We start from the raw sequence: 13,248 nt of genomic DNA on the forward strand, positions 1-13,248 counted from the left end.
TTATATCCGCACCTTGCCACATTGCTGCAAACACCGACCCTGGTAGACTCATGGCCACAATTTTATAATCATACCCTCATCCATAAGATATGAAATTCACATATACCCGCGATTGGCATTCCTGATTTAGGGCCATCCAGTTCCACTCCATGTTGTACACATATTTTCATACATTTTTTACATAAGCCAAAACCGGTGCCAACACATAGCTGCATTGAGCAGGTTACGATCGGGAGTGTCATGGGCCAATTCCTTCTCTAGGGGGCGTGCTCCGACTGCACAGAATAGAGTCGGCCAGCTGTTGAGCTTCTTTGAATAGGGAGGGATCCGGTGTAGAGCTACGGGGAGACTGGAGGGAGAGGAAATGAGTGCTATATGTCTGGTGAGATAGAATAAGTGATGAGAGAAAAGGGGAAAGTGGGATGTTGCGGCTAGTGATAGGGAGGGAGAGGTGATGCTAGGATTTTGGTTGTACTTGGGCTAACCATATTTTTATGGACAAAAGGAATAAAGACATTCGTCTTTGGAACTGGTCTATTTGTAGATGTCTCTTATTGTTACGTGTCTAGAAATATATTAATAGAGATTGGTGTTACTTCTGAGGTCTTGTCAAACTTTAGATATGGTAGTTTTGTAAGAACCGCCTCTCTAATAAAAACGAGTTGTCTAAAACTTTTTTTAACAGTGATGTTTGTTATAATCGCTTCAAATTAATATTCTAAGGATTTAACAATGATATGTTTGATAGACGACGTTTCTCTGACAAACTTTGAGTTATTTATATGTGCAGAGTTTGCGTGCGTGTGTTCATAGGGATGACTGCGCGTGCGTTGTGAGTTTTTGTTGTGCAATCTAAAAAAAAATTAGGTTATATCCCTAGAATTAAAATAAAACGATTTTTTTTTTTACCTGGCTCGTGGTCGTCAAGTGGCTGCATGTAAAATAGGGTCAACGAAGTCCACTGGTTCAAGGCAAAACCCATTCAAACTCGCGGCGCGAGAGTAGCTGCAAAGTCAGCATCCATAGCCGACCTGCTCATTAGCCAATAGCCCAATACCCCACTTATTGCGTAAGCACACTGTCTTCGTCCACTAAACTAGCCAAAGTGATAAGATATATAATGACATGTCATGATCCCTCGAAGGCGCGAGAAAATTCTCGCGCTCCACCTGCACGATTTCGAATTCCAAATTTCAAAATCCGATGACGTGCGCTACCTATCCGCGCGCGCGGGTCACCAACAATTCAGTCTCGTACGTTCATACGTACTGACAAATAAAATTCGAAAGTGCATTTTTCTGTCCAAGTTTACCAGGCTGCGAAGCTGTTGCGATGATCGTGCGAGCTTCTGTTACGGCACCATCAGGCCTTACTGAAGATACCGAAGCCCGTCCAGTCTTTTTGGCCCGTCCGACAACGAGTACCAGACTGAGCACCCGCACCAAGATGCCAAGCGTTCGCGTTACTGGGCCGCAATGGGCTTGATCTTCAGGTGCTAGAGCAGCTGCGCTGCTGAGACAAGTCCCCAGCATCGCCGGTGTATAAATAATGAGAGATCGCCTGAGTCGAGGGGCGAGTAATGAATGAACCCAAACATCGCCAGCATCGCCGGCGTTGAACACTTGATTGATCTCCGCAAGGTGTTTGAGTTGCTGAAGTCAAAACACTGGCATATTAAGTTATCTAAGTGCCACTTTGCTCAACAGAAGCTATCTTACCTTGGACACATTATTAGTGTCGTCGATATTGCCACCGATCCAGCAAAAGTTGCAGCCATCGTTTCGTGGCCAGTACCGGTGAATGCTCGGGAGCTTCGTGGTTTCCTCGGTCTGGCCGAGTTTTACCGAAAATTCATCAGGCACTTCGCCATTATAGCCAAGCCTCTGACAGTCTGACGAATTTGTTGAAGAAGGGCATCTATTATATCTGGACATCGGATCATCAACTGGCCTTTGACACATTGAAACAGGCAATGAGCTCAGCCCCGGTGTTGGCCATCGCCGACTTTACCAAGCCGTTTATCATCGAGACTGACGCTTCCAACGGTGGGGTTGGTGCTGTGCTTATGCAGCAGGGACATCCATTGGCGTTCATCAATAAACCCCTTGGCCACACACACAAGGTCTCTCGACATACGAGGAGTACATGGCTATCTTACTTGCAGTCGAGCAGTGGCGTACCTACCTTCAATTCGCTGAGTTCCTCATTTACACCGACCAAAAAAGTCTTGTTCATCTTAATGAGCAGCGCCTGCATACTGTATGGCAATAGAAGGTTTTCACCAAGCTACTTGGCATGCACTATAAGATTGTCTACAAGAAAGGGGCCGAAAACCGAGTTGCAGATGCTTTATCCCGTCGCCCACATTCCACTGGCAATATCTACAGTAGTTCCTCAGTGGTGCTCTGAAGTGGTGGCAGGCTACACGTCTGATCCTCAAGCCCAAGCCTATATTGCGCAATTAGCAGTGGATCCTTCTGCAGTTCAACACTTCACCTTACAAAATGGTCTACTGCATTATAAGAAAAGGATCTGGCTGGGTAACAACAAGTCCATGCAACAGAGGGTAATTCAGGCACTACATACATCGGCTGTCGGTGGCCATTCTGGCGTTCCAGTGACCTGTCGACGTGTTCATCAGTTATTTGCTTGGACAGGCTTGAAGAGTGACGTATATCAGTTTGTCACCAGTTGTCCTACATGTCAACAATCCAAACCAGACCGTGCACGTTACCTTGGGCTCCTCCAACCTCTTGAAGTACCCTCATCTGCTTGGCACTCAATTTCCATGGATTGTGTCGAAGGGCTGCCGGTCTCACATGGCTATAATTGCATTATGGTTGTTGTTGACAGGTTTTCCAAATACAGTCACTTCATTGCCCTCAAACACCCCTTTACAGCGTTCAGTGTGGCTAAAATATTCATGCAGCAAGTCTATCGCCTTCATGGGCTTCCCACTTCCATTGTGTCAGACAGGGACAAAATCTTCCTCAGAAATCTATGGCAAGAACTCTTCAAACTTGTTGATATCTGTTAAAGATGAGCTCTGCCTATCACCCGCACACTGACGGCCAAACGGAACGTGTAAACCAATGTATGGAAACATTTCTTCGCTGTTTCGTGAATGCAGTTCCGAGCAAGTGGTTTGACCGGATCCACTTGGCCGAATTTTGGTAACAACTCCAGTTGGCACTCGGCACTGGATCTCTCTCCTTTTGAAGCCTTGTATGGGTATGCTCCACGCCACTTCGGGATTGCTTCTCTTGATGCCTGCCCTTCTGTGGAACTTTCTGATTGGCTCGAAGATAAACAGGTGATGCAAACTCTGATCAAGCAGCACTTGGCTCGTGCTCAACGCCGTATGAAAAACCAAGCTGACAAGAAACGATCAGAGCGTGTGTTCAACGTTGGTGATTGGGTATATCTCAAGCTACAACCCTATGTTCAGTCATCTCTTGCACCTCGGGCGAATCAAAAGCTGGCTTTCAAATTCTTTGGGCCTTTCCAGATTGAAGCTCAAGTGGGTACAGTATCATATAAACTCAGCCTCCCATCTTCGTCATACATACACCCTATCTTTCATGTTTCGCAGCTCAAGCAAGCCCTTCCTGTCAAGTATCAAGCTGCTGAACTACCAACTGCATTGGAGGGTCATCAGGTACCTGAACAAGTCCTCCAACGCCGGGTACTTTCCAAAGACTCCGCTGTTGTTTTGCAGGGATTGATCAAGTGGTCGGGTCTTAGTCAGTCTCTGGCCACCTGGGAAGATTTGGAATCCTTGAAGCAACGATTTCCCAGAGCTCCTGCTTGGGGACAAGCAGGTTCCAAAGGAGGGGGGGAGTGTTACGGCACCATCAGGCCTTACTGAAGATACTGAAGCCGGTCCAGTCACTGTGGCCCGTCCGACAACGAGTACCAGGCTGAGCACCCGCACCAAGATGCCAAGCGTTCGCGTTACTGGGCCGCAATGGGCTTAATCTCCAGGTGCTAGAGCAGCTGCGCTGCTGAGACAAGTCCCCGGCATCGCCGGTGTATCAATGATGAGAGATCGCCTGAGTCGAGGGGCATGTACCCACCTCCTCTGCTTACTCCTTCCCCAAGTCTAGTCTCTCATCTCGATCCTCAATTTTGTTCCGTTAACAGCTTCATGATTTGTTTATATCGACGGGAGTCGTTCATCTCGTGCGTCTGATCCACGAGCAGTTCGTTGCGTAATCATCGACGGCCTGCCCCTGCCCTGCAACAGCCGGCGGAACGGGACCTGCCCACTGTCGAGTCGACCCGGCCAACTAATCATTCTCTCGCCATCACCCACAAAATCCGTCGGCCGTAACAGTCGCCCCCTGTTGCGAGATCACGGCGAGGGATGGCGGGAGGGAAAAAGATCGAGCGGGCTGGGCGGCTCTCTATCATTTCACGCGGGAATATCACGGCGTTTCACGGGAGACAGCCGGAGATCGAGCAGCGTGAGAGTGAGGCTGAGGCTGAGGCTGAGGCTGAGACTGAGACGGTTTCATACTGCCTTCTCCCGCAACGACCCGGAGACCTCCGATGGGGACGGGGCGGTCGCTTTCAAGCTTCCCGCATCGATCCAACATTTGGTTTGATTTGATTACTCCTTACCCCTCTCCACGTTTGCAAATCGCCCGCGCTCTCTAAACCGTGTACCACATCAGACAAGGATCGGATTAAAGTTTTACAAAGCTTAACACTAACCACAGGCCCACACGAGTTAGCTAGCCGCCTGACCACGGATCACCACAATAAGCACCGCCGCGTCGGCTGCTTTGGCCAGTCAAACCAACCACGGATCACCGTAACAAGCAAGCAGCCAAGACGAGGGTCTCCGGTTCCGTCCGGCTCTGCGTAACGAAAGACAAAAAGTTTCATACGGCCACCAACAAGCGCAAGTCCGCAAGTGCGTGCGGTTACACGGGGGCGAGTCCACTGTGGCAGGGGGCCACGGGGCCTGAAAAGACGGGTGCGTGGCGCCACCCAACCGCTGCCGCGGGAGCGCCGCCACCGAACGCGCCCCGCCGGCCTCCCTTCCTCCCTCCCGCCCCGTCCCGCCCCAGGCGTCGCGACGCTCCCCCGAGAATCCAGCCCTTCCTATCTCCCCGTGGCGTTCCCTCCTCAAATAGGCCGCGCGGGATCACGATCCGCGCGAGCGGAGCCCGTGCAGCGGCGTCGAGGAGGGTTCGTCGGGTTGACTTGGGGGCGCGGATGGGCTGGAGCGGGACCAGCGTGAGCGGCCGGCGGAGGTGGGCGCGGCGGTCCTGCCGGACGGGAGGAGGCAGAGGAGGAGCCGGTGGGGTTGTCAGGCGGACCGTCGCGGCGCCGGCGACCACTGCTCCGCGGGTTACCGAAGGTAACGGCTTGCTCTCCCCGAAATGAATCTCTGCGGCTTTTGCCTGTGTTTGTGATTCGTTTCCAACGGCTGGGGAATCGCGCGCTATTGTTTCCGGTTGATTTCGCTTGCTGTGCTACTTTCTTCCTTGCTTCCGTCTCCCTCGCAGCGTAGTGGGTACTGCTTCCTTCCTTCCATGCGCCTCCCTCCTCGCAGCAGTGGTGGCGTGTCCTTTGTGCGGAAGCGAGGAGGTTGCCTAATTTGCTTGCATCGTTGGGTTACTTGTTTGTCTGTTATCATCAAGAAAACGTTAATTAGGGAACATCATGCTAGAGTTAGTGCGACGAAGCTTCTTGCCATTTATTTTCCATACACATGTTAATGTCTACATCCGAGAAATACTAACAGGGCAAAACATCCCAGGAGAAAAAAATAAAATCGGATAACACAGTTTGACTGAAATAATTGTTAATTGGTCGTACCATGTGATTCATGAATTAATCTATTTCCTTTTAGAGACAAGAACTGCAACGGTGTATTTTCGAGTCTGTTTTTAATTGTTATGGCGGCAAGTGCATCATGTCTGAGTGGTAATCGTGCAATTTTAAGTTAAAAGTCTTAATGATTTGTAGTTGACCCGTTCTTGCTCTACTTCTGACTTGTACTCAGGGTTTGCTCATGTGGACAAGCAACGGCGTGTTCATGGAGTATTATCAGATTTCAGATGCAACAGTGGATCAACAGATCATGTAAGCTGTTCATATCCTCACTATTGATGTATCTATATTTCTATTAGTCCTTGAGTTTGTAATTGTTTTCCTGCTAATTCTTCTACAACTCAAATCTTTATTCTGCTAAAATGTTTTTTAATTTCACCGTTCTTACAAAAAAAATGATACAGCTTTCTTCGAATATTGGGGAATTCAAGCATAAGAGCTCCCACAGAACGTCTACATGCCCTCCTAGCATGCAGAGACTTGGAACAGAAATCAAACATGATGCTGCAAGGGGAGTTCCAGTAGATAAGACCTCCAATGATAAAGGATTGTGTCATGCTAGCAACACTGTTTCAGGAATGCCCATTCGACCTAAATATTATCTCAGCAATCCCAACAACAATTTGAAGAATCCTCTGACTGTAAAGAGTTGTAGTGAGATCAGTGATTTCAGTTATCAACTGGTCAGAAGTGCTAAAAGGTCAGCTTCTCCAAAGATGGGTTTAACCAGCACAAACTGTTCCCTTTCTGAGAAAATGTCTTTGCTACGTCAACCACGGCGTGGTGATAATCATCAGAACCAAAACTGTATCAGTGCTTTGAATCGAAGACACAAAATCGTGACTCCTAGAGGAGCAACTGACCTGCTAAATAAAGATAATGTTCACGAACACCTTAATTCCTCATTGGAAAGACATTCACAGGCTTTGTTAAATAATGCATTGATTCGAGAAAAGCAACTGTGCTGTTCAGATATACTCAATCAAAAAGGACCTGAACAGACATGGAGCTCCACTTACAGTGAATCCGAGAAGATATTATGCTTTTCCTCCAGTGACAGCATTGATGATCTGCAGGCATCGTCTTCAAGTGACACTAGTGATAGCTCCAACTTATCATCTCTGGGTGTAATAGCTAGTGATCAATGGAATACGACCTTCAAGAAGGTATGTACTAAAATCTATGATTACTAATTTACTTGATATTGCAATTTGAAGATGCTTGTATGGTTTCTTGATTTTGTAGAATCAAAAAGATTGTTTAGATTTTTATCAGCACGGTATCTAGCCTTTTCTTCTTTCAAACTTAACCAAACGTAATTTAGTTATTGCTGTAGTACAACAGATGGACATGTTTATTTGGTTTGCTTTCCTTCAACATGCATGATAGGAAGGTTGAGCTCATGCTATCTTTGACAGGGATACTACCCTCATGCTGCATGCCTAGACTCTACATCTGTCATCTACGCTAAAGAGAGAGGTCAGGCTAGCCCAATATCTGTTCTTCAACCTCTATCTGAAGATTGTTCTGATTCTGAAAACATCAGGCGAGAGCTTGCGGATCCATATGGTTAGTGATTATGCCTTGGTACATATCTCTATGGCTATTCTGGACTTCTTACACTTTCTATTTTATGTTTTAATTCTGTGGTCTCCTTCGTTTAGATCTCCAACTGAGACTTGAGCTTGGCACATTTGCACCAACAGAGACTGCTGCGGAGGCAAGTAGCATTGTTGGAACTAGTGACTGTTTATCCTCTGAAGTGGAGCTGAGCGACGAGAAACCCATACAGCTGGTTGAGGATATTCTTGAAGGATTTGAAGATGATGAGGAAAGGGACTTCTCTTACTTGCTGGATATACTGATCGCTTCTGGAATTCATGGAACTGCCGAGGATCAAATGTACAGGGTGTGTCAGTCTCTCGACTACCCTGCTGGTGATGATGTATTCGAGAAGCTGGAAAAGAAGTACATAAAAGTTGTTCAGTGGTCAAGATCAGACAGGAAGCTTTTATTCGATATGGTCAACACAATACTATCACAAATCCTTGCCCCATGCTTGAACAGGCAACCTTGGGTCAATACTACTAGGAACTTGGCTCCACTTTGGGGCTCAGAGGGTCTCTTGGAGAAAGTCTTGCAGGTGCTAGTTCAGAGACGGGAACAACTTGCACCCAGTGAGACTAAGCCAGAGAAGAAAGGATTTGACACGAAGTGGCCAGATTTAGCAGACTGCATCGACAGGGCAGGAAGGGACATTGAGAGAATGATAAAAGATGATCTGTTGGAAGAGCTGGTCCTGGAGTTTCTGTGCAGTTAGGTTTCCACGGCCGTAGTAGGTTTTATTATAGCAGTACAGATACCTTGTTTTTTATTTAGTATTTTTTAGTCAGTTGTAATTGTTCCTTTGTTCTCTATCCCGACGATCAGTGTTCTTTTTTTCGTTCGTTATTAAAGCAGTGGTTGACAGGGTTTTTTTGGTCTAGTCGCCGTGCTTCCGGTGGTATTAGAGACGTGAGTTCTATTGGATTAAGGGATCTCTGTAGGAAAATTCTTTTCTACCTCGAAAAAAAGTACTCTTTGAAGTGAGGTTTGTAAGAACAGAAGTCTTTTCTGTCGAGTTTTGTCGGCTGTGAGCTTTTCAAGTCTGTAAATGAGGGCAAATTCTAGTCCCCAGACATTTGTATTTGTATTTGTGTTGTTCTCAAAAGGAAGAATAAGCGGCATGTCCTTTTGGTCTGTTTCTGAGTCGTTGTTCTCTGAATTTTGATATAGTATAGTACTAGCTAACAAACATTGTAACCTTCGTTGCCAACAGTGAGATCACAACAGGAGGCGTGAGAAATCACAGCAGGAACAAGAGAATTAATCTCGATAAACAGAGCAAATGTTATATTGGGGTAAAGTACCGTATAACATGGGGGAAAGGGCATCATATCATAGTATCATAGGCAGTACTCCCTCTATCCTGAAATATAAGAGATCCAAAATTCAAAATTGGTACCAAATTGTAAAAGATTCTAGGTGAACAAACACTCTACAGCCTATTCGGCTGGGCTTATACGATCGTATGCGATCGTGGATTATAAGCTGGAACAGTATTTTTCTCACATCAAACCAACCAAACCAGCCAACAGTAAATAATCCACCATCGTTTACGACGAAACGAACATGCTGCTAAAAGGCAACATCATATTCAAATACATACCTACCATTAATGTTGATCAGCAACTGTTCGCTTGACTGAAAAGTATTGTTGGCTGATTTATTGTGAGAGAAAAAAATTCTTCCTTTACTAAAAAAAATACGGCTGATAAGACAAGAGACCAAGGAAACGGAATAGTTCAACGTCTAGCATGTATGCCGTGTACTCACTCACTAAACACGAGTCCACTTGAGAGACTTGCACACAGTACCAACTGGTCCCTCCCGTCTTAATTTAGAAAATTGAGGGAGTAGTTCACATTCAGTCACCATTGAAGGAAAACTAAATTTGAATGTAAGCGGTAAAGAACAAGTTAAAACGAAAAGTCAAATGATACACTACTCTATAGAATTGTATCCATGCTTCTCCCATGGCTCTCTATTTATACTAAAAATAGAGAAGTTGTATCAAACAAGATACATGGCATCCAATTAGTCGAGAGAGGGTCACCTCCCGACGTAAGAGCATCTCCGTCTCCGAGAGTTCCAAAAGAAGCTCCCAATCCTGAGTTTTTTAAAAGATTGAAAAAAATATATCTCCAACAGATCTTAGAGGGTGTTTGGTTCTACGGACTAAATTTTAGTCCCTGTCACATCGGATATTTGAACACTAATTTGGAGTATTAAATATAAAATAATTACAAACTAACTGCATAGATTGAGACTAGTAATTTGCGAGACGAATCTATTAAGTCCATTATTTGACAACGTTATGCTACAGTAAATATATGATAATGATGAATTAATTAGGCTTAATAGATTTATCTTGTAAATTAGTCGTTGTCTATGTAATTAGTTTTATAATTAACTCATATTTAGTTCTCTAATTAACATCTGAACGTCCGACGTCGCAGGACCGAATTTTAGTCTCGGCGACCAAACAAAAGTGCCGATCGCGCGGATAAATGCGCGCAGACTAGCGACTTTGGAAAACGCTGGCGCAGGTTTTTCTACGGCACGTTTCCCCCTCGCGCCGAATAGAATGAGCCGCCGCCGCCACCTCCTCTAGGTTCAGCAGCCGCCGCATGCCGGCGCGCGAGATGGTCAGCATCCGGGGCCGCGGGCCGAGAACGCGGCAGCGCCAGCGTGCCATGCAAGAACAGCCCGAAGTCCACCATCGTCAGGGTTGCGCGGGTTGTGGGTCGGGTGAGGCGACAGGATCAGGCAGGTGCCCCTCACGCGACCGGATCACCGGACGGCCCTGAGGTGCCAGTGCCCACAGCGTCCGCAAGCAACAGCAAGGCGATGGTGCGGGCGTGCGGTAGTAAGTACGCGCCGCCGCCGGGAAGCAGTGCACGTCCTCGGCGTCATCAGCGTCGAAGTTGATCACGTCGTCGCCGTGGCGGGACAGCTTCCGCAGCAGCGCCGTGTACTTCTGCACCCACCACGGCTTTGTAGTTGGTGTCCAGCAGCTGCACCTCGCCCTCCAGGTGCATGCGCCGTGGTCAGGAACAGCGGAATCAGCGCGTCCGTCATGTCGTGGAAGTTGTCCATGTAGCCGGCACAGAACACCACCGCTGGCCTGGCACGGCGTGATGCTTCTTGCACTTGGGCGACACCGCCGCGGAAGGGACCGACTTCACCGTAACCTCCGTCACGTCAGCGCGTCCGTCATGTCGTGGAAGAAGTTGTCGGCCGTCGCCGCTCTCGTCGAACCAGCCGGCGACCAGGATGGCAGGGGCAGGCGCGAGCGCCGCGAGGAAAGCTTCCCGTGGTCTAATTTTTTTTTGTGTTTTTTTATATTTTAGGAGTTATTTTTTTGGAAACTTTTTATATACTTTAGGAGTTAATTTTTTGGAAATTGTTGGAGACACAGGATTTTGGGAACTCTTCGATGCTCTAACATCCCAACAGTAAAGCATCATTTACATCATTATTCCGCCACAGAAAAAAAACAGAAAATCTAAATAGCGCTCGGGTGTATTGTAAGTTTCTAGCTTTCGAATGATTTTATCCAATTCTTTTACGCCAAGTCGTCCCGGCAGTACCGGCCATATTTTTTACTCTTTGGCCTTTTTCGAATAAAATTTATGTTTAGCTCTTTGGATGACTGAAACTCATGTTTGGATCCTAGGGGTCGACGCCATGAGTCCCAGCGTCGAGGTAACACGTCTCGACGCCACATATCTTGACGCCGAGGTGCCTGGGCGTGCAATGCAGAAAAATTAAATATGCCAATATGATCTACTATTTTAAATATAATTTATATTAGATTTATTCAAATTGAAGTCAATTTTTACTAACTTTGAACAATTATATAAAAAATACAATAACATAATATCAAGTTAGTTTCATTAAATTCTTCAATTAGATATGTTTAATTTGATAGTGTTTTTACATAGCGATGGTAACACAGATTACTTCTCGATTAAAATTGAACTTCATCGAGGGTCAGCCTTAAGCTCGTATCTCAATGTCTTATTCATCTGCTCTTACTAAAAATAAGACTGGATGTGATTTCAGTCTTATCTCAGCTTTTCGGCCTCCGTCCAAGTCGCCAAACTAACGTGGAGACGTTACCTGTAAACAATCATCATTTAACTATGCCCAGCCAACCGACGACGGATGGATTAGAATATGTATATACTACTAGTAGCAGTTGATGGATGTACGTGTACGCGGAAGGGCATACTAAATCCATTGTTAATTAAGAAGCACTACTGTTGGTTTGGTTCACATTCACATTATAATCATGCATCTGCACATGGACATCCCTCTTCTTTGCAATGCAAGCCAAGCAAGAAGAAGAAGAGCATTGCGTGCCCAATTCATAACTTTTTTGCAATAAAATATGGCGGCAGGAAGCAACTTACAGGAGGGCAGTTGAGTTGAAGTTGAACCCCCAACAGCTAGCAGCTAGATTAGGCTGTGTTTAGTTCGTGAAATAAAATTTTTTTTGGATGTCACATCAGATGTTTCGAGGATGTCGGAAGAGGTTTTCGGATACTAATAAAAAAACTAATTACATAGCTCGCCTGGAAACTACGAGACGAATTTATTAAGCCTAATTAATCCATCATTGGTGCATGTTGGTTACTGTAGCACTCATGGCTAATCATTGACTAATTAGTCTTAAAACATTCGTCTCGCGATTTCCAACCAAACTGTGAAATTAGTTTTTTTCGTCTATATTTAATACTCCATGCATGTGCCGCAAGATTCGATGTTATAGTTTGGAATGAAAACTTTTTTAGAACTAAGCCCCCCCCCCCTTTGGCAGGGCTTCATGAGCGGCTTTTGCACCGGCTTCTCAAGAAGCCGTACCAAACGCCCCCGTGCAAAACGGCTCGCGCGCAAAAGCCGCTAGAAGCTGCACCAGGTTTTCTACTGCGTGGGAGAAGCCAAAAAAAAGTAGCTTTTCCCGGCTCATCCATCCCCATAAACGCAAAAAGACACATGTGCCCTTATCCTTTCACCAAAATTACAAACATTTTGCCACTGGGCAGCGGTGCGCAACAACACGGGGGTGCGGCGGGGCAGCTTGGGCCTCGGCGCCGCCGGTGCAGGGCGAAACGCGGCGACCTGGCGTGGGGCGGAGCTGGCTCGGGACAGAGGGTGACGAGTCACCAGCGAGTGCGAGAGAGGTGAGGGCGGCGGCCTTGGAGGCACGGGGGAAGGTCTCCTCCACCACGGCCACCACGCCACCACCAGCACCGCCACCGTTGCCACGCCCGCTGCCAGGGGAGGGGAGGGGCCGGCCGCTGGCGGGAGGAGGGGAGGGGGCGGCGTCGGCCGGGAGGGACGGAGAGAGAGAGGAAGGGGAGAGAGAACCGATTGGATCGGATAAGGAGAGAGGGAGGCCGATCGGATAAGAAGAGAGAGAAGGGGAAAAGAAAAGAATGGGAGAAGGAAAGAGAAATAAAAAAGAAAGAAAAAGAAAAGGAAAATAAAGAGAAAAAAGAAAAAGAAAAGAGAGAAAAAATATAAGGGTATTTTGGATATTTTCCGTCTTCTTTACCTTCTAAAGAGCCAAGAGAAGCCGTTTTGCCAAACGTTTTCATACAAAATAACCTGAGCCAGAAAAAACTGCTTTTCCATATGAGTCAGAGCTAAAGCTATTTTTTACGAGTCAAAGCCGTGTCAAACGGGCCCTAAGCTAGCTGCAAGATAGATCAAAAGAATTGCCGCGTCACGCGCGTCTGTCTGTCCGTGTCCGGTGTCCGGCCACCAACTCCGGCCGTCTGATCTGCCTGTCTCTCA

At 46.7% G+C, this 13,248-nt stretch overlaps 1 protein-coding gene across 1 annotated transcript; it reads left to right on the top strand.

Moving 5' to 3' along the window:
• The first annotated feature begins 4,924 nt into the window (after nt 1-4,924).
• LOC136537731 (uncharacterized) lies at nt 4,925-8,583 on the top strand. Its single transcript, XM_066529691.1, has 5 exons — nt 4,925-5,368; nt 6,017-6,096; nt 6,249-7,010; nt 7,263-7,413; nt 7,509-8,583. The coding sequence occupies exons 1-5, from the start codon at nt 5,224-5,226 to the stop codon at nt 8,162-8,164; spliced, it is 1,794 nt and encodes a 597-aa protein (XP_066385788.1). The 5' UTR covers nt 4,925-5,223; the 3' UTR covers nt 8,165-8,583.
• Nucleotides 8,584-13,248: the final 4,665 nt, after the last annotated feature.

This window comes from Miscanthus floridulus, chromosome 2, assembly GCF_019320115.1.
Source record: "Miscanthus floridulus cultivar M001 chromosome 2, ASM1932011v1, whole genome shotgun sequence".
Taxonomy (NCBI): domain Eukaryota; kingdom Viridiplantae; phylum Streptophyta; class Magnoliopsida; order Poales; family Poaceae; genus Miscanthus; species Miscanthus floridulus.

Coding starts and splice junctions, on each gene's coding strand:
- LOC136537731 (XM_066529691.1), top strand. CDS start 5,224: ATGGGCTGGAGCGGGACCAGCGTGAGCGGCCGGCGGAGGTGGGCGCGG. Junction 6,097..6,248: donor ACAGTGGATCAACAGATCAT/GTAAGCTGTTCA, acceptor AAAATGATACAG/CTTTCTTCGAATATTGGGGA. Junction 7,011..7,262: donor GGAATACGACCTTCAAGAAG/GTATGTACTAAA, acceptor TATCTTTGACAG/GGATACTACCCTCATGCTGC.